The sequence below is a fragment of the Didymosphaeria variabile genome, assembly GCF_027946475.1.
Source record: "Didymosphaeria variabile strain IMI 356815 chromosome Unknown scaffold_4, whole genome shotgun sequence".
Taxonomy (NCBI): Eukaryota; Fungi; Ascomycota; class Dothideomycetes; order Pleosporales; family Didymosphaeriaceae; genus Didymosphaeria; species Didymosphaeria variabile.
The window spans coordinates 1,697,044-1,718,725 of record NW_026611623.1 but is presented as its reverse complement, the minus strand read 5'-3'; the positions used below and the strand labels follow the sequence as shown (position 1 = coordinate 1,718,725).

Genomic DNA, 21,682 nt, shown 5'->3' with positions numbered 1-21,682 from the left:
ACGGGCGACGGGTACCATGAACGGACGACGGGTGTGGTGAACGGACGCGGTTTGTGGGTACGGGGAATCGATGGCATGGACTTCGACATCTTGATGCCGGATCAGGAAGGAGCTCGACGGTGTGCAGGGCTGGAGAGTGTCCGAAGTTCAGTGTGTAAGCAATGTAGGGCTGCAGTCATGGAAGGCAGAGTGAAGTGTTTCACACGCCCGAGGGGCGGGATGTATGCGAGGTATGTCACGCTTAGGTATCACACGTATGTTGAACGGTGTCTGTCATGTCAGGTACGGATGCCGCCCGGGCGTACTCCATAATGACCCCCACAAACGTGCAATTGGTATGTGCGGAACGGATGGTCTGTTCAATGGAATGGTGAATGCGCGGGCGGTACACGAACTCCGTATTACGGTGGCGTTAGATCGCGCTAGGAAAGCGCACTGTATGACACTGGAGCTTTGAGTCCGTGTGTGTCTACGGTAGTAGTGGTGTGGTCCGTTCGACATATTCCAAAAGCGGGTTGTGCTCGTCAGCGTACCAGAACGTTTTGGGGATCTAAGTGTCGATGCCCACGATCTTGCTGGCTTTCTCGAATGCTTCGTAAACTTTCGAGTGCATCCGGAATGGCGAACAAGAGGCACAACAGTCCGCCGGGTACTACCCATCCTCATGCATATGGCGGGGCACGTCTCCATGGGCATGATGTAATCTCCCAAAGCTTGTCCGAATGGTCGGGAAGCGGGAGCGTGTAGCACTCTACTAGCGAGTTCAGAACCTGAGCAAGACTATTCTATATACCACCCTAAAGTAATAGTACTTGATCGCTTATTGGCCTTCTATCTTGAACAAAATAAGAGCACTTATATATACCCAGTCGATGCCCGTTTTAGTCTAATATTGAAGCTGTCTCGATATACGATAATTACCACAGGTACAATCATTTCACGAGACTGAATAGGTCTTGTTGTTTCCACAAACAAATGGCCCACGGCCTAAGATCCGAGTTGTGGAAAAGTGGAGAGATCTCACCGTCGGTATACAAGCGACTGGTTACCACGTAGTCGCTCACCTCTAGTAGATGGATTACATGTGGTACTGGTAGTTGTAAAACAACATTACTGCGACTAATAAAACCTTATAGATGATGAGAACTCTCCACTTTTCTATGCATTGAATCTTGGGCCGTGGGCCATGTCTTTGTGGACACCACCGATAAATAAAGGTCGAGGGCACGATATGAAGGGCAGCTGGCCTAGAAAATGCTGTTAAACATGCACGGATGCTTGGTCTGCAGCGGGGAGGATGATGCTTGGCCGGGCCGTACCATTCAACAAATCCATCCAAAACAATATTTAACCCATGCGTGTCAAAAATCTTTTGTTTTACAACATCACAAACCTTGTTATTTGGAACGTTCTGAAATACACCACGCGACCCTTGATAACATCATGAATACCAACTCTCATTACCGATGTATTGGAAAGGGGTTTTGCGGCAGTATATGGGCTTCTGAAGACAGCCAGGACGTTATATGCACCGCTATCAAGCGCGAAGATGGTGGGCCCGGCCTATCAGTCACAAATGACTACAACATGCACCTCCTCGTTCTTCAAGGGATCCTAAAATACCTCCCCTCAACGCCTCTATCCATACCACAATGTCATGCGCTGGTCCAACCGACAGATGTATGGTGGCAAACACGCCTGCACCAGTTTCCTGTGGGCTACTCCGCTTGCAGAGCGCTCATTTCAGAGCGCATTCCAAGGATACCGAGACAGATCAGTGACAAAATCGTGGACCTCTTCTGCGCTGGGAACGAGCCGCTGTCCAAGTTTGTGAAAAACAACCCTGACGATGATGCATGCTTGATCAGGCCATATCTGGGGCGTCGTCGCCATCAAAGAGAAACGGCAAGCACATCGCGCTTCCAGCGATTCAGTCTCCGCAATGTGCCCCTTCACATCGACCAGATGGAGGCTCTCGGTCTTGACGCCAATGCCTACGCAGCGACCATGGCAGAAGCTCTCGCACTGATGCATTGGGTTGCACGAATCGACGCGAATGACGTTGAGTTTGTTCTGGCGCCTCCCCGAGGAGCTGAATCTCCACCTTCGCCCGTTTTCCAATCAGACTATTTGGGCACGCACTGCCTATGGATCCTCGACTTCGACTGTTGCAGACCACTCTCGATGGACGAAGCCGGTGTTGAGCAAGCCTGTGTGGCTTTCTATAAGAACGACCCTTTCTATCCAAGGCCGGGGGGTGGGGAAGCTGACGAAGAGCTGTGGAAGGTGTTCAAGCATAAGTTCTTGATGGCCAGCCGGGAGATTCTGGGGAGAAATAGCAAGTACGAAGTTCTCGCGGAGGATTTAATGAAGAGAATTGAGGAGGAGGGTCAATTGAGGAAGAAAAGGAAATCGGAAATTGGGCGGTGAGAGAATCTGCCCTACTTTACGTAGTGACCATCGCGATAGATTCCTGCATACAAATGCCCCAGCTCCATGACGAGATCAGCTCTAGCCACTCCAGATCTGGAGATCTAATTCTTCGCCATCCCTACAGTCGGAGATCTCTAGCTTTCTCGGTAGCTACACTAAATTGAATCCGGGAACCTGTTTCTGAAACACACCCTGTGGATCATATCGTGCTGCCACCTCCCTCAACCTCTTTTTCGTCTTATTCGGAAGCCCTTGAAACGTAGTGTCCTCAACTCCCGCAATATTCGCATACGTAAACGGGATGAATGCGCCAGCATCCTGGACCTTCTTCTTGAGCTTCTCTGCAATAGCGTCTGCGATGGCGTGCATCTTCTTCGAGGCCTCAGGCCTCTCCCAGCGGAAGCAGATATTACACGCTGTGAAGGTAGCATTAGCTAATGTACGTGTACCTGGAAAGGAGTAAGGACTCACACAAGTAGGGCTCGGCTTCCTCACCAAGAGAGATCACGCTGGTGCCGGAGGAGAGCTTTGGGCCTGCAGGGAGCCATAACAGGGCTGCCATGGCGCCGGGATCCTCTTCGAACATACCAGATTGCTTTGCCAACGTGTAGTACTCGGAGTAGATGTCCAGCGTTAGTTGTGGACCACCGTGGTAGCTGAAAGCGCGGAATAGTCCCCTGATCTTGTGTGTCAGCATATGACTCCTCATTCCTTCCAGGACTGATACCCACCTTTTATCGTACCCAATATTCTGCTTGTCATCATCCGCCAACTCCCTCTGCGTTGCTGTCCTCGTTCCGTCATGCACAGCCTCAACCTCCAGAAACCCCTTCAACGCCTGTGGTCTCTCCACCTCCCCCGCATACGCCAGACACAGCGCAAACATCGGATCTCCACTCTGGCACATCTGCGGAACGAAGAAAGAAATAACCTCCACGTGTGCCTTCTCATCGACAACGCCCTGTATTCCATCATGCATCGCCTCGAACACCTTACCCGCAGTCTCATGCGTGCCAACCGCAACCCTCACACCACCCCACATCTTTGGTAATTCCCGCGTCTTCATTGTAAAGGCCGTAACAATCCCAAAGTTCTTGCCCCCTCCTTTCAATGCCCAGTACAACTCTTTGTTCTCCTTCTCATTCGCTACCACAACCTCCCCCGTTGCAAGCGCAACCTCGAATTCCACAACAGCTTCGCAGGCCCAGCCCACCTCAGCGTAGAAGTGACTTACTCCGCCGTGGAGAAGGAATCCGCCAACGCCGACCGGCCGCGACCGTCCGCCGGGCACGACGAGGCCGCGGGGCTCGAGGAAGTCGTACACAGAGCCCCATTGATTACCTGCGCCAAATTTGACGAGGTTGCCTTGGACAAGCTCTATGGAGTTGAGGCACGTAGTGCTGATCAAAATAGAAGAGGAGGTATTGTGGCCGGGGACGGGCATGTAGCCGCCGCTGCGGATGGCGAAGTCGGTTTCTGTGTCACTCAAAATTTTGACGATTGAACTGTGAGAATCAGTTCTGGGCTGTTTCTTCACACTGGGTAAGGGCTTCGGGGGTATACTTACGCAGTTTCCTGCACGCTGGAGGGCGTGACGATGGCCGATGGTCGGATATCTGCATTATCTCTGTTCCAGAATTTGCTGTTTTCTTCCTCGTAGCGTGGTGAGCCTGGCTTTAGGACTGTGTTGGGGAATTGCTGTGCTAGGGTCTCTGTGGTTGTGATATCTCCCATCGCGAACGAGTGCTGATGTTGGTCGACAGCCAGAACTTGTTGGTGAGTGGTCAAACACAGGAATTCGGGTTCAGCCAAGACTCGTTGTGAGAGTCAGATAGATGAACCTTCTGTAGGTGTGTGAAAATTCGCCCTGCGACTATACTCCTCTATATATGGTATCCTTTACCCAGAATCCGACACGTCGGGACCTAACGTAAGCATTTACAGCTGTGAAGTCTGTTTAAGGGAATGTAACTGTATACCGGTTTGGGTGTGTGGAGCCAATCCTCTACTGCTGACTGGGCGTCCTGGATGTGGTCAGCACTAGAGGACCCCACCCGTGGCACATGCCGCCCCCATAAGCAGATCATTACGAGGCTTGAAGCTGTCGAGTAAACAGCGAACTTGGTATGGTTGTAAAGCTACTGCTGTAATGTGACTAGCCGATTGGTCTGAACTTGAATCAACATCGTAGCCGTGAACCAAAAGTAAGTTGTATGTGACCTGTTCTTGCAGCTGCAAGTGCTTGGATTGCACTCCTCGGACACCTTTCCGAAAAGCGTAGTCCATTGGTCGGCACAATTCGTAAGCCGAAACTACTATGCGGATCTATCGGTGGTTACAGAAGCGCGACGACACTTTCCATGTGCTCCAAATTCAACTTCGCCCGAGGCATGCGAATGCACGGAAAGTATATTTCATCGTTTCGGCCAACGGAGCGAATACACTCGTGGCTCGACAGGCGAATATCGCCTCGCCCTATCTTCGAATTATCTATTCATACACATTCAGCGAAACATACATGATACAAGTACAACACCCTCGTCCATGATCAATGCCCTCATGAAGGTAAGAACGCCGCCCAATGCAAGTATACTATGGCCCTTACCAACCTAGGCCACCTCCCCCGCAGCACTCATAAACGCCCTTTTCCTCTCATCAACAGCCTCTCGCTGCCTCTGCTGCATCTCCTCTCTGCCAGCGCCCCTCACAAACTGCAACAACCTCAACGCCCCTGTCGGCGTCACGCCTTCTATGCGCCTCGCCATGCCCACGCTCTCTGGCCTTGCAACCTTCAAGGCTTGCTTCTCCTCGAATGAGAGCCCGAAGATGCCATCATAGTCTAGATCATCGGGGAGTTTGAGTCCCTCGTCCTTAAGCCAGCGCGCTTGGGAAGCAGTCTGATATGCGACGTAAGGCGCGTATGTGGCGTTGATCTCGACGCGCGTTCGTACGCGGTGCGAAAAATTATTGATAGTGGGGAGGATAGGGGAGAGTGAGCTGCAGGTGGTGTCTGCCATGCGAAGGAGATCGTAAGCGGAGCGCTTGGTACTATCGTTGCGAACGTTGAAGCCCGCCTCATGCCAGGCTTTCCAGCCCATAGTCGTTTCCTGAAGTGACTTTGTGAGTTCTGCGATGTCTTCGGCTTCGCGCTCGAATGCTGTCCATCGCGTGTCAGTGACTACGCCTGCGGCGCGCCCCATGGCTGTGAGGCGTGTGTCTGCGTTGTCGGCGCGCGCAGACATGCGATATTCAGAGCGAGAGGTGAACATGCGATAGGGCTCTGAGACGCCCTTGGTGATGAGGTCGTCAATCATGATGCCGATGTAGCCATCTGCTCGCGTCAATGCCATTGGCGCTCTGCCCTGGGAGGCGAGACCAGCGTTGATACCCGCTATGACGCCCTGGCCGGCTGCTTCCTCGTAGCCAGTTGTGCCGTTGATTTGCCCGGCGAGGAAGAGTCCGCCAATTCGTTTGGTCTCGAGCGAAGACCGTAGGTTGCGCGGGTCAACGTAGTCGTATTCTACGCCGTATCCTGGCTGCAGCATCTTCACGTTCTCGAGCCCCTTGACGGTCTTGAGCATGGCATCTTGCACATCTGCGGGCATGGTCATGGAGATGCCATTCGGGTATATAACGTCGGTGTCGAAGCCTTCGGGCTCTAGCCATATTATGTGCGATGATTTATCCGTGAAGCGTATGACTTTGGATTCGAGGGAGGGGCAGTAGCGAGGCCCTTTCACGGTCTCCCGGATGTGGATGGACTGGTCGAGGTTCTGCCGTATGATCTCGTGCATCGCTTCGTTGGTGCGGGTTTCGTAGTTGAGAAGCTGATTCTCCACCTGAACTCGCTCGTTGAGATAGGAGAAAGGCGTTGGTGGATCGTCGCCCTCCTGAAACTCCAACACCCCAAAGTTGATGGATTTCTTGTCCAATCGTGGTGGTGTGCCTGTCTTCAGTCTTCCCAGTGTGAAACCAGCTTCTCTTAATGACTTGCTCAAGCCAAACGTCGCAGCCTCGCCCATGCGCCCGGATGGATACGCTTCAAGTCCGATGTGTATTTCTCCTCCCAGGAACGTGCCCGTAGTAATCACAACCTGCGAAGCTGGAATGACTTGTCCGCTCTCCAATCTTACGCCTGTAATCTTTCCATATTTCCCACTCTCCTCCTGTCCCGTCTTATCCACAATTATATCTGCAACACTGCCCTCCACCACGCTCAAACCCTTATATGTCAGCATCTCTTCTTTCATGTACCTCTTGTACAAGCTCCTGTCAATCTGCGCGCGTGGTCCCCAAACCGCTGGTCCCTTCTTCCTGTTCAACACCCGAAACTGCACGCCCGATTTGTCAACAATACGTCCGACGACACCGTCGAGCGCGTCGATCTCGCGGAGCATGGTGCCCTTGCCGATGCCGCCGAATGAAGGATTGCACGAGCAGACGCCCAGATTGTGTACCGAGGGGGTGATGAGTGCTGTTCGCGCGCCGGAACGTGCTGCTGCCGCGGAGGCTTCGCAGCCAGCATGGCCGCCGCCGATGACAATGACATCGTAGGGATTCTCTGCGCCGGACACGGTAGCGAAAGTCCTGCGAGGGCGATTAATGGACCGGACGCGCGGTGCATGGCCCCAGAGCATGCGCGCCCTTGGAGGTGCTATGCGTTGCATTGTGGTATATTAGAGAGGTGGTGGAGGAGGGGATGTTGCGCGGGAAAAGTTGGGACAACGCGGAGGTGAGGACTTTCGCCGCACGCGGTCACGTGGCGAAATTTTGATTGTGCTCGATATCTAACGCCAGACAATATATTGCCAGTCAATGGAGAAGAGCAGCTCGCAAACGGTTTCAATCGTGTTGCTTGTCGTCGCCGAGTGATTAATGATTACTAGGAGTTTCTTTAGAAGGTATTGCAGGTTGGGAATGTGAATTGATATCATTGTCGAACGCCGATCAACACTTCCAAGCCGAATCCGAACTAGAGCGGAGATAATACATATGAAATCGCACATGTGGTGTACATAAAGCCCGCAGTATTCCATTTTCAATCGACACTCCTCTAGCGCCGCCCAACGAAGTCTACTCTACGCATTTCGAAAGAGTAGTTGGATCTGAGAAGTGAACAAACCAACAAGAGTACGTTCCTCAACGCCCACAAGCTCGAGCAAGCGGCTGAATTCTGGGCCAAAACCCTCATTACAATTCATACGTGTGGTATTGAAATTGGGTATGGTGAAAGCGATTCGTGTGTAAGGCTTAACCAGAGGCGTGCTCCTGAACGATGCCCTCCTCGTTCACGTCAACGCCCTCGTTCTTCGGCCGGGAGATGACATCGAAGTTCCCTTTTATTTTGTTAGCTTCCAGCTCTCCTTCCAATTTCAAGGTAACAAGAACTTACTCGCAATCAAGCTCAAGTTGCTCCTCTTGTTGCCCTCACCATCAGTGTAGCTCTCCATGCGCGCATCCGCATCGACATAGAGCAGCGAACCCTTGGGCACATTCATCAAGTAATCCTTCTGCTTTCCCTCGACGAAGCTGGCCACGCGGAACCACGAAGTCTTCTGGTTCTCGCCCTTGCCGTAGTTGGTGCCGATGACGTAGCGCACGAGCGTGCGGTCGCTGGAGACGGTGACTTCTTCGGGGGCGACGCCGAGACGGCCGACGATGGACATGCGCGCGAGCGACGCGCGGGGCGTGGTACTGAAAGCGCGGGTAGCGGTGGGCGTGGCGGCGCGGAAGGTGCGGGCAAACATTTTGGCGGATTGAGATATGGTGGAAGGGTCTGAGTCGCGTAGAGGAGGTGACTTGAGTCCGGGCGATGGTTGAAGGCGAAGGGAGGGTGGGGTACAGCGGTGGTCGTAAAGGTGGATGTCGCGTCCAACTTTGGGCCGCGCGATGGTTACTGTTTTGGGACTGCCCCTTACCGCGTAGCACGCGCCAAGCGACGAGCTATCATCGCTTCACATGTTTGATGGCTGTAAGCACCAAAGAGGCCAACACAAGTGGATGCTACGAATAGCTGTGTTTATGGAGCTGATTTCGATGCACGAGTTAATTGGGTATATCTATCTCAATCCAACGCCAGCAATGCAATGCTTTTTAAGCCAAAACTTATTATGACGCGTCTGCTCATCGCTTCGCCTTTTTGGCATTCGGCTCATCATCCTCACTATCGTAATCCTTGTATATGGCTTTAGGCTGCGTCTTCTCCCACGCGCCTGTGAACACATTCTTCTCCCCTTCCTTCGGCGCATACTTAAGCAGGGCCTCGCGAGGATCTTCGTCCCGCATACTGCTTAGCTCAATGTTCTCTCTGACGTACTTCTCGTCCGGCGTGCTCTTCGCGAAAGGCGTCGTCTGAGGGATGTGCGGCCTCCTTGGATCTCTACTCCTGCCCGACGCTGTGAGACCAACCGTGGGATGCCGTGAGGCGAAGGACCCAGGTGCGGGGCCAGGTTTGCCTCCAGGTTCAACGCCTTCGCCGGACATGCCCAGCGGATCCATGTCGGTAGTGAAGTGGGGGTCGTCGTCTAGATGACGCTTCTTGGGGGCTTTGCTAAGAATGGTGAGTGCGCCGGCAGTGGAGAGCTTCGGATTGAAGAGGATGGTAGTTTGGCCGTTGGCAGAGCCGGTGAAGATCTGATTGAGCTTGGGGTGCCAGTTCACTGTAATGAGTGGTGATCCTGGTGTTACTGGAGTTAAGAGCTCAGGTCGAAGAGTGGCGGGGTTGAGAATGTGGAGATGACCGGTCTCTGATCCAGTGATGACGCTCGCCGAATTGGGTGCGAACTTGATGTTCGATGTTGGGTACTGAGAGGAGGTCGAGGGATGTGATGTAGTGTTCACAGGCGTCTTGAATTTGCGGGTGTCCCACAATTTGATTGTGTCGTCGCCGCCTCGAGTAATGACCAACCGACCATCGGAGCTGATGTCTAGGCCGCTCGTCCACGTATCCTTGACGTGAGCATCCCGTATCTCCCCAAGAGGGCGATGATACGGGCCTTCACCACCCCACAAAACCAAGCTTCCATCAAGCGCAGCCGACGCGATGACGCTCTTGTTGCCTTCTGCCGCCGCACCCCAGGCAATCGCAGTCATCCTCGTCAAGCCCGCTGAGCCGGCCGCCCTCGACTTGTGCACCACGACCTGCTCTTGTTGCAAGCTCTTATTGACATCCCATATACGCACCGTGCTGTCTGTTCCGGCCGTAACGAAACGATCCCTATTCGACGGATGCCATGCTGCGCTCGTGACCTCGGCTGTGTGGCCTTTCGTGTTGAGCTTGTCCCTCAAGTACATATCTCCCTTCACATACTCTTTGATCATGTCTCCATCCCTGCTGAACAAGCGCGCCTGCGGTGTTGCTGTGATGACAAGAAATTGGCCACCTGAATGCGGGCTGAAGACAACCTGGTGGATCGCATGTGCCTCAGCTGCCGCGGAGGGCTTCGTCTCGAACGGATCGACCGTCTTGAATGCGCGAATAGTTGTGGGTGTCAGTGCAGACAGATCGTGCAGCTTCAGCGTGCTGTCCTTCGAGCCTGTTACTAGGCGCGTGCCCGATGGGTCGAGCGTGATCGTCGTAACAGGGCGGTCGTGTGTCTTGATGACAAGCTCGTGTGAAACTGGAAACTCATCTTCGTCCTCGTCGTCATCGCTGTCATCGTCGTCGCTGTCCTTGTCGGAATCTAGACTTGCATCTTTCGCTGCAGCCTGGGGCTTGCTCTCGTCCACGATTTTGCGCCGACATCGCTCGATTTGCGCCTCGACGTTTACGGAATTATCTTGTTTCCCGAATGAGGCAGGGACATATTGGCGCATAGCCTCATCATCGACGTCCATGGCTGACAATTGGCGAGGCGTCTTTGTGAAGGGCGTGCATGCGAAGTGACAGAGAAATATGTGATGACATAACGGGATGGGGCACGATTGGAGCGGGAGCTAGTCGTTAGCGCGGCATGCTGACGCGCCGCCATACCCACTGCATCCACTATTACAAATGTGGATATATGCTGTTTCTCTTTTCGGGTAACTCTGCTTTCTACATGTGTATCCTGTTGCAGCTTTTACAGATTTGTCGGCTTTGTAAGCTCAGCTGCAGTGGGAGGCACGTACTGTGGTGTAGCTTTGCGGTTGTGCTATGTGGACCCTGACGACATGACGATAGACGGAGGCAGGCAGCTGGAGCGACTATATAAGAAGTGCCTGGATCCTCACAAGCTCCCTCAATCCAGAAAGGTCCCACTTTGAAAACCTGCAACCTTTTTTCACTCCTACTTGAGCGTAGCCCTCATCTCTTACCCCAGCCGGCACAGCACGAACATGTCCCCAACCCGCGCCATCGTAGCTTTCGGCTCCGGCCCAGGCATCGGGAACCACATCTCCGCCGAGTTCGTCTCAAAAGGCTTCAGCCACGTGATATTGCTTGCCCGCAACGAGCAACGTCTCAAAAATGAAGATGCAGCTTTTGTTCAAAAAGCCGGCTCCAACGTCAAAGTCGACACGCTACGTCTGGATCTCTCAGACCTCTCCTCCATCTCGGGAGTCTTGAAGAAGATCGACGAGCTTACCAAGGGCGAGGACTTAGAAGTCGTCTTCTTCAACGCCGCAAGAATCAAGCCAAGTGGTGTACTGGAAGTTGCTGTCGAAGAGATCAATGAGGATTTCAGGGTAAAACCACCCTGCCCTTTCGCCTCTCCCAAAAGACATCAGCTAAACTGCCGCAGACAACGAATCTAGCTCTCTACACCGTCGCCCAATGGGCCATCCCCCGCCTTCAGCAACTGAAAAAGTCCAACCCTTCATCAAAACCCAGTCTCCTCGTGACCAATAGCTTCCTCCCTAAGACCCCTGTGCCCCAGCTTCTGTCATTGAGTCTGGTCAAGGCTAGTCAGAGAAACATGGTCCACAGCTTCAATCTGACATATGCGGAGAGCGGGGTGCATGCTGGTCTGATCAGCGTTGGGGGCGTTGTTGCGCCGGAGAACAAGAATTTGAATCCAAAGAACATTGCCAAGAAGGCTTATGCGTTCTACGAATCCGCAGATGGACTAGAAGTTGAGATTAGTGAGTAGATGGGCTCTGGGGACATTGTAGACTCTGGATGAAGGTGCGAAACAATATTTGTCAGAAGGCATTTCGTAATAGTTTCAGAGCTTGAGCGATCTTCGTACAATTGGCATCTAGACTTTTCGCGACATTTTTTCGAAAGCCTCATGTCACCGTCGACCCACCCCACAGTCCCCAATCGCGCCCACCACCGTTGGCACCACCAGAGCTCTCAACTGCTCAACTTCCCATCTTACACTTTTCTCCAAAACATCCGGTGCCTCCCCAAACATCTAGATCTCTAGCTCCTCCTCTCGAAGAGAAACAGACATATCCAAACGCCTTCATATCGGGGAGGCTCTGGAATGCGGTCCAACCGAACTCCAGTCATCCTCCCATCGCCTCCGTGCAGATATAGCGCGTGCGCTTCCCAGTCTAGATGATCCTGTATATGATAATTAGGGAAGCATCGAGCTGAAATACTTTAATAGTAGTAAAAGGCTATAAAGCTAAACGGCAATACATAATCAAGTCACTAACATTAGTGTAGCTGCCAATATCTGCGATTAGAGTGTAGAATAGTCTACGAATCGCATGTGATTGATACAGTGCGCTATCAATCAAGGCATTACTGTCGCTGCAAGTTCCGGCATATAAGTGCGCATGTCGCAAATGTCGAAACCATCGCTTCCTTCAACATTGATTGCATCAATTGGAAACAACCAAAATCCAAATGCTGGTTTCACAGCCATCACATACTCTTCATTCTCGAAGACACGTTCGTCTGCGCATGATGGCCACAGAGACCGATCCATCCACCACTTATCGTGCTCTTCCTGCAGCCATATTTCCGCGTCATGCCTGCTACATATATCATCGCCTAGCAGTGTGGGATCGTGAGAAAGCATCAATCGGTATTGCGTTGGAGTTTGGTTGGGTACTATGCCGAACTCAGCAAGCAATGCTGCGAAAGAGCGATACGCCTCACGCGAATGACGATTTCCCATCCATTGACGTTTGAGGTCTTTAGAGATAGGCCGAGGATCCGGACAAGCCAGATCAAATCGTGGTAACCTGGTATTGATAGGCAATGCGCGATTGAACCATGTATCACACGATATATCGCCCCAGACAATGCCGAGGTTCAAGCGTCCAACTTTCGTGTTTCTCTTGAAAAAGACATTTTGGAGGGACCGTAGAGCGGCAGCCGTACTTTCTCTCATGTCTTGTGTGAGGTTCATACTCCGGAGTCCTTGTAGGTCGGTGGTGAAGAAATCCTCTGAAGGTACGATGAGATTAAGCAAGCCGACCATGGCCGGATCATATCGTTTCCTCAGATCATTCAAAAAAGGCAAAAGAAGTGCGCTCGTTCTCGGCCAGCACTTGACTTCCACATAGTCCCATTCCGGGTTCATGTAAAAGCTGCCTTTTGGCGCGACGCTATCGAGCTTGTCTGCTGCCACCGCGTTCAACAAAACTGCGCGGTAATCGTCGTGCTTGCCAAGTTTGACGAGCCTACACGGAAAATGTACGCGATAGTGTGTCAAACTCTCCCGTCGAGACTCTTTACACACGTGAACAAGCCTATTGAGGGCTTGGAAGCCGTCTATTGTGACCGAATAGCGACCAATATTTTCGTCAGGTCGAATGGGATCGAGATTGATTGTCTTCAGGCGATCAACGAAGGTGTCGGGGTCTTCGAAGTACGGGTCGGAGAGATGTATCCTGATGATTCGATTTTGTCGTAGCGCGAGCTGCCATATCATCAAACGCAATTCTTTGGGTAACGCGCAGAAAAAGTGAAATGTTGCGTTGCTGTTGGTCGGGCTTGGATTGAAGATTGGGATCGGATGCGATGAGAACATACTTGATCATGGCTTGGGGCAGAGGATGTTGTATAACTACAAGTGGTGAGAGCGAGTTAATGGGTACACATAGACTGTTGATTGAATCGCTGGCGCGACGACTTAGGAGCACGTCATCCGGAATCTGACTGCGCCTCAAGTGGCTATGCACAAGGCAACACACCGCCGATGCGGCATGCCCATATAGGCACATGTAGACGTTCAAGGATCTGCAAATTCATATACTCAAGAGCGACACTGCAACATTGTCGAGGTGATGCCCCTATGAGCTGCTAGCAAAGCTACCATACCCGGATCAGTATGTCTCGTCTTTTAAACAAAAATAAATTAGGTCCGTAGCACAAATGTACGACTTCTGCATCGACACGACTCATTTCGGAGATGACTTCGTCTAGGATCCTCTCTACCACCTTGACAACAACACCAGAAGCCAAGCTTCCATGCCCATGAGCCTAGCGAGAACTCCATGCGGAATTAACGAGAAGGTCTTGAGGACTAGATTGAGTGTGAATAGCGCGTTATTTACTGCAGTCGATTGCAAGACCAGTATGCATACCGAAGCTTGATAAGTCTGGCTCAGTCGCATATCTTGGGAAGTGGGCTGTGAACGTGTTGAACGGCGACCCCGTATCAAGATCGTCCAGACATCCGGACCAGATTGCATCCAACAACCTAATTATTGCTCACCAGGTTGCGCGGACTTGCGGGACCAAGCACCACAGCTTTGGCAGTTGCGTTGTTTCTCCACTGCCACTCCTGATACGCGACTGCCACCTTCCCAAAACTTTCCAACGACTGTAGCCGATACGTGCCACTGTGGCCGGTATCTAGGTTCACGCGAAGCTTGGGTAGACTGCCGTTAAGCTGGGCGTAATTTTTGGCTGAGTATTGGCCAAACACCATTAGCGCTTATAATGCGGAAGTAGGAGGAGTTGAGTTAGGGGAAGAATAGCTGACGCCTTTGGTGGGAACGGCACCTGGTGAAGGTGTGAAGGTATGTATTGGGCGTGGAAGAGCAAGCGAAAAGGCGTGAGGCGCCAGTGCCAGGGATAAGGTGAGTGTTTCTCATGGTGACGGTCGATTCAGATTCCTAAAATTGAGATACACCTTGGAGACTATGATCGCGTCTCATTGTATTATATACTGGAGCCGCACGTAAGTGTTTCCTCTTTGGTGCTTTCCCAACGACCAGGGTAGCGTCTGCGTAGTAGCGTATAGAAGAAGGCGCCTTGATTTGAAGGTGTCGGCCGGGTAAAGGGTGGCTGATGGGAGGTTTCGGCAATGTCCAGGCCTTCGGATCATAATTCAGCATCCCCCAAAGCACGAACACAAAACTTCAGTGTCGTTAGAACAAGCTGTCCCTGCAGTACGCATGTAATCGTGCAGAGCGCAGTGGTTTGGAAGAAACCAACACTACGTTTCCACCGTCTTCAAAATTAAAGTTAGATTCGATCTTGCTCGTAGCATGCGAATCTATCTCCGTGTGTTCAATGGCCTACTTTCGCCCTCTTCGTCCCCTTCGTCAAGGTCCTCCAGCTCAAATTCACCAGCACCGCTTATTCTTTCTTCCACATCCTTTAGCTTACTGAATCCATTCGTTGAATCTCCAGGGTTCGGATAAGGCGTTGCGCACTTGCTGTTCCTCAGAGGTGGGTAATAGCGCCTATACGTAGTATACGCGACCAGCATACCCAGTAAAGATCCCGTGGTGACATCGTAAACATCATGTCGATAATCTTCGCACCGCGAAATAGCAATGAGCGCAGCACCTAGCAGAGGTGCAAGCGCAAGCAACATTCGCGCCAGGTCCGTTCGCGGCCTGAATACGTGGCATTGGCCCGCAAGGAAAAGCGCTAGATAACCTAGCCCACTGAAAGCGAAGCTGCTATGTCCCGAGGGAAAGCTACGCCATCCATCATGCAGCACGTGGTGGTCCTCCTCCGTGCAAACCTTGTATGTAACGAGCTGGTGATCCGGCGTGCCTGGTTCGGGTTTGCATCTTGCGATGAGATCGGGTCGTGGTCTGCCGACGGCGTTCTTGACGAGGTCCGTAACAGAGAGCGTGAGGATCAGCGAGATGAACCATCCGAGGATGGTAACGTGCGATTTATGGGTGCCGGGGCGAACAATGAGGGCCCAGGCTACGAGGGTACCGAGGGGGACTGCGCCTGCATATATAAAGAGCCATACTTGAGGTAGATCAGCTACATGAGTGTGGAAAGATCGGAGGGTGCCACATACACACTGGAACACGCTCCACCTCGGCGTGAGGGTATTGTATGGAGAGATTGTCGAGTGAGAACATTCGGTGGAAGGGCTCGCCATGCAGTTGGAGCTGGTAAGGTCAGACATCCACCGTTATGTTGTATTCAGCAATTGATACCTACCACTATCCATCCTGCAATCAAGATGGCGAGGCCCACATAGTCAGACGCATATGAGCGCTGACAGCAAATAATTAGCAGTAGCCATGGTGACAACACTATATCTTGCATACCTGCCAAAAGCGCGCTGCAGCTCCCAGAAAGCCAGGGGATTGTGCCAGAGGCGTGTTATGCCTTGTCGTAGATCCTACAGAAGCAGGCATAATGAAAAGAATCAGCGTTGTGGAAACATTGCGCGGACATGTCAGAAGGACACGCGTTGCAGTGTGACATTTCTCGGAGGTTGTTGCAGCTCCGCCGCACCTCTGACGCGCAGGGATGCATGGCGCTAGTTCTGTTTTGGGGAAGGTGCAAGTCTTGATTGATAGTGCACACTGCACACACTGGTGCAGCGTAGTCTTGCTCGTTGAACACCTCGCATTGCGAATTCTAAACACAACCCATTTTGTTAAAATCAAGCCGGTCTTACGGAGGATCACGTTCGACCAGCACTACGTAGTATCCCTGCAAGGCACTAATATGAAATGCAAATCTTGCCTCGAAAAATCGACCTGTCCATTATCAGCTGTTGAATGCCTATTTTCAGCCGCTGCTAATTGTAATATGTTCGCGGTGTAGGACGATTTTCCGTGCACTAAACAGATTTTTAAGATTCTCTGTCGTCCTTCCGTCGTGGTAGTATAAAAGATTAGGGTACACATTCCACGTAATACGTAGTGTTGGTTGGACGGTTGCCCGTCGGGCAAGCCACGGTCGCCTATCTTCTGCATGACGCAACACCAAAACAAACACCCCATTCTTTTGACTCAAGTCAATGCTTTCCATGTACTTCATACCACGTTATCTCTGCCGTTGCCTCCAATTGTGAGGTTATTTTCATGTAACTTGGCTATCAAAGCCGACGGCGGGTGTCGGCCCACAACGGCCAGGCATTACGGTGCAGACCCATTGAATCCTATAAAGGTAAGACAGCTACACCAGCTGCATGTTCTCTTTTGACCATCCTACTTGAGTGCTGGCTTTTGCCTAGGGGACCAATTGAAACTGTTCTGATCGGATGGTGCCGATTGTCGGTGTGTTCTGCGCACTCGCTCCATCTCTGGTCCTACACTTTGGCCTAACACCATCAGATCATAGCCATTCCATGTCATCTCTGGCCTGAGTGACCCTCCAGCCAACCGAGTGGTATAAGGTATCTGCGGGTCCGCAACCGCACGCGTGGGACCCTCGCTGTGTGGGGATCGCGCGCTAGCTGCATGGGGAGTGGTAACCCGGATTGCCGTGGCTTTATCAGTTGATAACGAAATAGCTTCGTTACCCAGCGGATAGCCTGCGGATGCGAGCAGCATGGTTCGGTAGCCCAGTCATCTTGGCTGCGCTTATGCACCTGATGTAGACTTTATTCTAGACCTGGACTGCGTGCCACAGGTGAGGCGCGTCGCGTGCACATGTCTGGGAGCTGGAGCCGATGCTTTAAGAGAGGGGATGCGCCTGTTTCCGTCGTGCCTCGTCAAGCTCCGCTCTTTCTCTATTTCGTAGATTTAAGGCTTCAATTCGCATACCACCATGGCTCTTGATCGGCTGAAGCAGGCTGCGAGCCATGTTACTGGCATTGGTCGCGCGCCACACCCTTTGGACCCGCTCAGTGAGACTGAGATTGAGAGCGCTGTGGCAATCATCCGGAAGGAGCACAGTCATGTCGCTTTTAATGCTATCACCCTGTGGGAGCCGCCCAAAGCAGTCATGCTGAAGTGGGTCAAGGATCCTGGGCACACACCTCGCCCGAACAGAGTGGCGGATGTTGTGTGCATTGGCAAGGGCAGCAAGGTGTTTGATGGTCTCGTGGATTTGACCGAGGGCAAGATCATTAGGTGGGAGGAGACCCCCGATGTTCAGCCTTTGGTAAGTATATCTGGAATATACCTATGGTACATTGGAGCAAGAACTGAATAGAGCAGATTACCATGGAAGATCTTCAGATCGTCGAGTCGGTTGTTCGCAAGGATCCCAAGGTCATTGAGCAATGTGGGATGATTGGAATCCCTCCACAGGATATGCACAAGGTTTACTGCGACCGTGAGTGCTTCCAAATTTATGTGCAAACTCAGATTACTGATATTGGCCAGCTTGGACCATTGGCTACGACGAGCGATTTGGTTCCAAGGTGCGTCTACAGCAAGCTCTGATGTACTACCGCCCGCACCCGGACGACAGCCAGTACACCTATCCTCTCGACTTCACACCCATCTACAACTCCGACACGCAAGAAATCATCCACATCGATGTTCCCCCTGTGCGACGGCTGGTAAATAAGGCTGCTCCGAATAACTACCACGCCGCCGCAATTGAGAAAGAGGGTGGTTTCCGCACAGACTTGAAGCCTATCAACATTACACAGCCTGAGGGTGTTTCATTTTCTTTGGATGGAAGAGTGATAAGCTGGCAGAATTGGAAGCTGCACGTCGGCTTCAACTACCGCGAGGGTCTTGTCCTCTCAAACATCACATTCAACGACAAGGGTACCGAGCGAGATACCTTCTGGCGGTTGTCACTTGCCGAGATGGTAGTGCCCTACGGAAACCCCGAGCATCCTCACCAGCGAAAACACGCTTTCGACTTGGGCGAGTATGGCGGTGGTTACATGACCAACTCGCTCAGCCTGGGCTGCGACTGTAAGGGCGCAATTCACTACATGGATGCAGCATTCGTGAACAAGGCCGGTGCAGCCACCACCATCAAGAACGCTGTTTGCATCCACGAGGAAGATGCGGGTATCCTCTTCAAGCACACCGACTTTCGCGACGAGAGCGTCACGGTAACCCGTGCCCGCAAACTCGTCATCTCCCACATCTTCACCGCGGCGAACTATGAGTACTGCGTCTACTGGATTCTGCATCAGGACGGCACTATCCAGCTCGAGATCAAGCTCACCGGTATCTTGAACACATTCCCCTGCAATGAGGGCGAAGATTTGCACGGCTGGGGCACAGAAGTCTACCCCGGTGTCAACGCACATAACCACCAGCATCTTTTCTGTATGCGTATTGATCCCAACGTCGACGGACCCAACAACACCGTCTTCATGGTCGACGCGGCGCGCGGAAAAGGCGAAGTAGGCTCCGCAGAGAACAAATACGGAAATGCCTTCTACGCGCTCAAGACCAAGCTCGAGACGCCCGAGCAGGCAAAGACAGACTACAACGGCGCGACCTCCCGCACATGGGAAATGTGTAACGAGAGCAAGCTCAACCCCTATTCGAAAAAGCCCGTCTCGTACAAGCTCGTCTCGCGCGAAGTCCCCGAATTGCTCCCCAAGCCCGGCGGCCTCGTGTGGAAGCGCGCAGGTTTCGCACGCCACGCCGTGCACGTTACCAAATACGACGATGGCCAACTACACCCTGCAGGCCGTCACGTCCCTCAAACCTCGGGAGAGGTCTCCCAGGGTATCCCGCAGTGGATCGCGCAGGATCCCAAGGCGAACATCACGAACACTGACGTCGTCCTCTGGCATACGTTCGGCATTACGCACTTCCCCTCCCCTGAGGACTTCCCCGTCATGCCTGCGGAGCCGATGACGCTGTTACTCCGACCGAGGAACTTCTTCACCAGGAACCCGTGCTTGGATGTGCCGCCGAGCTACTGCTCGGTCCCTAGTGGCATTAGGCAGGGTGGTACGCTGGTGGACAAATTAAGCAAATTGGCGTTTGGGTCGGACAAGAGTGGGACGCAGGAGTGCTGTCAGAAGTAGAGGAGGGTGCTTTAAATACGCCTAATTGAAGGCTGGCTGGACTGTAGCAATACCTTTGCGATTTACGAATAGTCGTTGATGCATTGGGAGTATATAGCATCTTGTATAGCTGCCGGAGTATGTTGAGATTGAATAACAAAAGATACCCTTTCTAAATTGTGTACATATTCAGACATGACAGTACAGAACTTGGTGTTATACATATTGACATGTCGCCAAGGGAATAAATAATAAGCTGGAGGAAGGACGCCGACGTCGCGTTCCCCGCTTCTGTGCAACGCCAGAAAAGTCCAAGCTCGTTGGAGCTTTGACTCTCAAACTCGGCGTGCATCTATCACCCACCGCATCCTCCTCAACTCCATAACGATGTGAATCTGAACTTTACGCGTGATTGTCCTGTAATATATTCTTATTTTCTGCACAAAATGCAACCTTAGCGAAGCATGCAACCTCCGATACGCAGCACCAGCACCAGCGCCTTCCCCTACCAACTTGCGGAAAGCCTCGAATATCCGCGCAACGAACTTGCTCACGCTGGCTGCCCACAACAGCGAAAACGATACCATGCCCCGCGCGCTCCCACCCCTCGAGAACCCTACCAAACCTCATTCCAACATCTCCCCCCAACTCGTTGAATCCGTCGCAGGCTTCAGCGCAGGCGTCGTCTCCTGCCTGACTGTGCACCCGCTCGACCTGCTCAAGAACCGGCTCCAACTGAACACCTCCGCGCGGTCGCGCTCTGGTGATTCACTCCGTATCATACGCAGTGTCGTTCAAGATGAGGGCGGTGTGCGGGCATTGTATCGCGGGCTGTGGCCGAATCTGCTGGGGAATAGCTTGGGCTGGGGCTTGTACTTTTTATTTTATGGGGAGGTGAAGGGGTTTCTGGCACGGGGGAAGGAGGACGGGAAATTGGGCGGGAGAGAGTTCTTTGGTGCAGCAGTTGTGGCTGGTATGTCAATTCTCCTTTCCTTGAAATGAAGTTGGGTGAGAGAGGGCGGAGGTTTTTGCTGACAAAAGATGAATAGGCCTCCTGACAGGCGCCTGCACAAACCCCATCTGGGTCGTAAAAACGCGCATGCTCGAGCGCGGTGCAAACCACCCTTCCGCCTACCGCTCCATGACCGAAGGCCTCTTACATGTTTACAAGACACGCGGCTTGAAGGGTCTGTGGGCGGGTTTCATACCATCCACTCTGGGTGTCGCGCACGGCGCCGTTCAATTCGCCATCTACGAGAAGATGAAAGCCCGCAAAAGTGCACAACTCACATACGGCGAGCATTTGAGTAACTGGGATTACATCTACATGAGCGGTAGTAGCAAGTTGCTGGCCGGCGCGATCACCTATCCATACCAGCCTATCCGGGCGCGGATGCAACGCTATGATGCAGCGCAACAGTACAATGGCCTGGTGGACGTTTTGAGGAAGACCTGGAAGAACGAAGGGTTTTTGGCGTTCTATAAGGGTGTCGTTCCGAACACGTTGCGCGTTATACCCACGACCGTTGTCACCTTCTTGGTGTACGAAAACACGAAGTTCTTTCTGCCAAGAATATTTGACGATGCGGTTATGGCACATGAGGAGGATTGAAGTGATGAGCGATTTTGACCAGGGTTATGCTCACAGCAAGGCGTTCTTAGATGGGCATTTCCAGCATACAGACGGCGTTTGGTGGTGAGAAGTGCCTGAGGCCTCACTTCAGCAGGACCCATGATACAGAAGGATCTATCTGTGCATGCAATCTGCTATCGCGTATCAACTCGTCAGTGTTTCAGCAGCCGAACTACTATCGTATTGCTCAGCTCGACGAGCTGGGTACAATCAGCCACAACGCCTTGGCAAATGTTAAAGCAGATGCTCCCTTTAGGATCCCCTATCCTCGCATAAAACCATGGAAAAAGACGAACATGGCTTTGGAAGCGCAGCTTATCATAATGCAGGATCATGACCGCGTTCCATGACACTATTCTTTACCAACATTCCGATACAGAGTCAATCAGGTTGGAGCTACGGATCCGCGAGATCGAATTTACGCACTTCTCGAGAAGGCGGCAATCGATCAGCTCAATATGTTGAGGACTGAAGCGATGAGCGACAGTATACTGGAATCACTCTCCGCAAGGCATTCGAAGCTGGGATTTGCAGCCTCTAGAGGCGACCGGCAGGGTGGTCGTACTGGACGACTTTAGACATGAAGAGGTGTGGCTAT

General features: G+C 52.4%; 9 protein-coding genes across 9 annotated transcripts; 3 read left to right on the top strand and 6 right to left on the bottom strand.

Annotated features, from left to right (window-relative positions):
* Positions 1-1,443: 1,443 nt before the first annotated feature.
* On the top strand, positions 1,444-2,430 carry N0V89_005462 (uncharacterized protein; the record flags this gene model as incomplete). The annotated part of the gene is made up of 1 exon (XM_056214239.1): positions 1,444-2,430. One exon carries the CDS (start codon positions 1,444-1,446, stop codon positions 2,428-2,430), a length of 987 nt encoding a protein of 328 aa, XP_056071506.1.
* A 153-nt stretch (positions 2,431-2,583) lies between these two features.
* Positions 2,584-4,167, bottom strand: N0V89_005461 (uncharacterized protein; the record flags this gene model as incomplete). The annotated part of the gene is made up of 3 exons (XM_056214238.1): positions 2,584-2,849; positions 2,905-3,938; positions 4,001-4,167. 3 exons carry the CDS (start codon positions 4,165-4,167, stop codon positions 2,584-2,586), a joined length of 1,467 nt encoding a protein of 488 aa, XP_056071505.1.
* An 875-nt stretch (positions 4,168-5,042) lies between these two features.
* Positions 5,043-7,100, bottom strand: MTO1 (Mitochondrial Translation Optimization; the record flags this gene model as incomplete). The annotated part of the gene is made up of 1 exon (XM_056214237.1): positions 5,043-7,100. One exon carries the CDS (start codon positions 7,098-7,100, stop codon positions 5,043-5,045), a length of 2,058 nt encoding a protein of 685 aa, XP_056071504.1.
* Positions 7,101-7,683: 583 nt separating this feature from the next.
* On the bottom strand, positions 7,684-8,180 carry RIM1 (ssDNA-binding protein, mitochondrial; the record flags this gene model as incomplete). Its single annotated transcript, XM_056214236.1, has 2 exons — positions 7,684-7,769; positions 7,826-8,180. The coding sequence occupies 2 exons, from the start codon at positions 8,178-8,180 to the stop codon at positions 7,684-7,686; spliced, it is 441 nt and encodes a 146-aa protein (XP_056071503.1).
* A 376-nt stretch (positions 8,181-8,556) lies between these two features.
* N0V89_005458 (uncharacterized protein) lies at positions 8,557-10,269 on the bottom strand (the record flags this gene model as incomplete). The annotated part of the gene is made up of 1 exon (XM_056214235.1): positions 8,557-10,269. One exon carries the CDS (start codon positions 10,267-10,269, stop codon positions 8,557-8,559), a length of 1,713 nt encoding a protein of 570 aa, XP_056071502.1.
* A 480-nt stretch (positions 10,270-10,749) lies between these two features.
* N0V89_005457 (uncharacterized protein) lies at positions 10,750-11,501 on the top strand (the record flags this gene model as incomplete). The annotated part of the gene is made up of 2 exons (XM_056214234.1): positions 10,750-11,097; positions 11,154-11,501. 2 exons carry the CDS (start codon positions 10,750-10,752, stop codon positions 11,499-11,501), a joined length of 696 nt encoding a protein of 231 aa, XP_056071501.1.
* A 725-nt stretch (positions 11,502-12,226) lies between these two features.
* On the bottom strand, positions 12,227-13,350 carry N0V89_005456 (uncharacterized protein; the record flags this gene model as incomplete). The annotated part of the gene is made up of 3 exons (XM_056214233.1): positions 12,227-12,339; positions 12,590-13,200; positions 13,343-13,350. The coding sequence occupies 3 exons, from the start codon at positions 13,348-13,350 to the stop codon at positions 12,227-12,229; spliced, it is 732 nt and encodes a 243-aa protein (XP_056071500.1).
* Positions 13,351-14,813: 1,463 nt separating this feature from the next.
* N0V89_005455 (uncharacterized protein) lies at positions 14,814-15,645 on the bottom strand (the record flags this gene model as incomplete). The annotated part of the gene is made up of 2 exons (XM_056214232.1): positions 14,814-15,529; positions 15,582-15,645. The coding sequence occupies 2 exons, from the start codon at positions 15,643-15,645 to the stop codon at positions 14,814-14,816; spliced, it is 780 nt and encodes a 259-aa protein (XP_056071499.1).
* Positions 15,646-17,290: 1,645 nt separating this feature from the next.
* AMO1 (peroxisomal copper amine oxidase) lies at positions 17,291-21,063 on the top strand (the record flags this gene model as incomplete). The annotated part of the gene is made up of 5 exons (XM_056214231.1): positions 17,291-17,626; positions 17,683-17,800; positions 17,851-19,461; positions 19,936-20,424; positions 20,501-21,063. The coding sequence occupies 5 exons, from the start codon at positions 17,291-17,293 to the stop codon at positions 21,061-21,063; spliced, it is 3,117 nt and encodes a 1,038-aa protein (XP_056071498.1).
* Between the last annotated feature and the right edge of the window lie 619 nt (positions 21,064-21,682).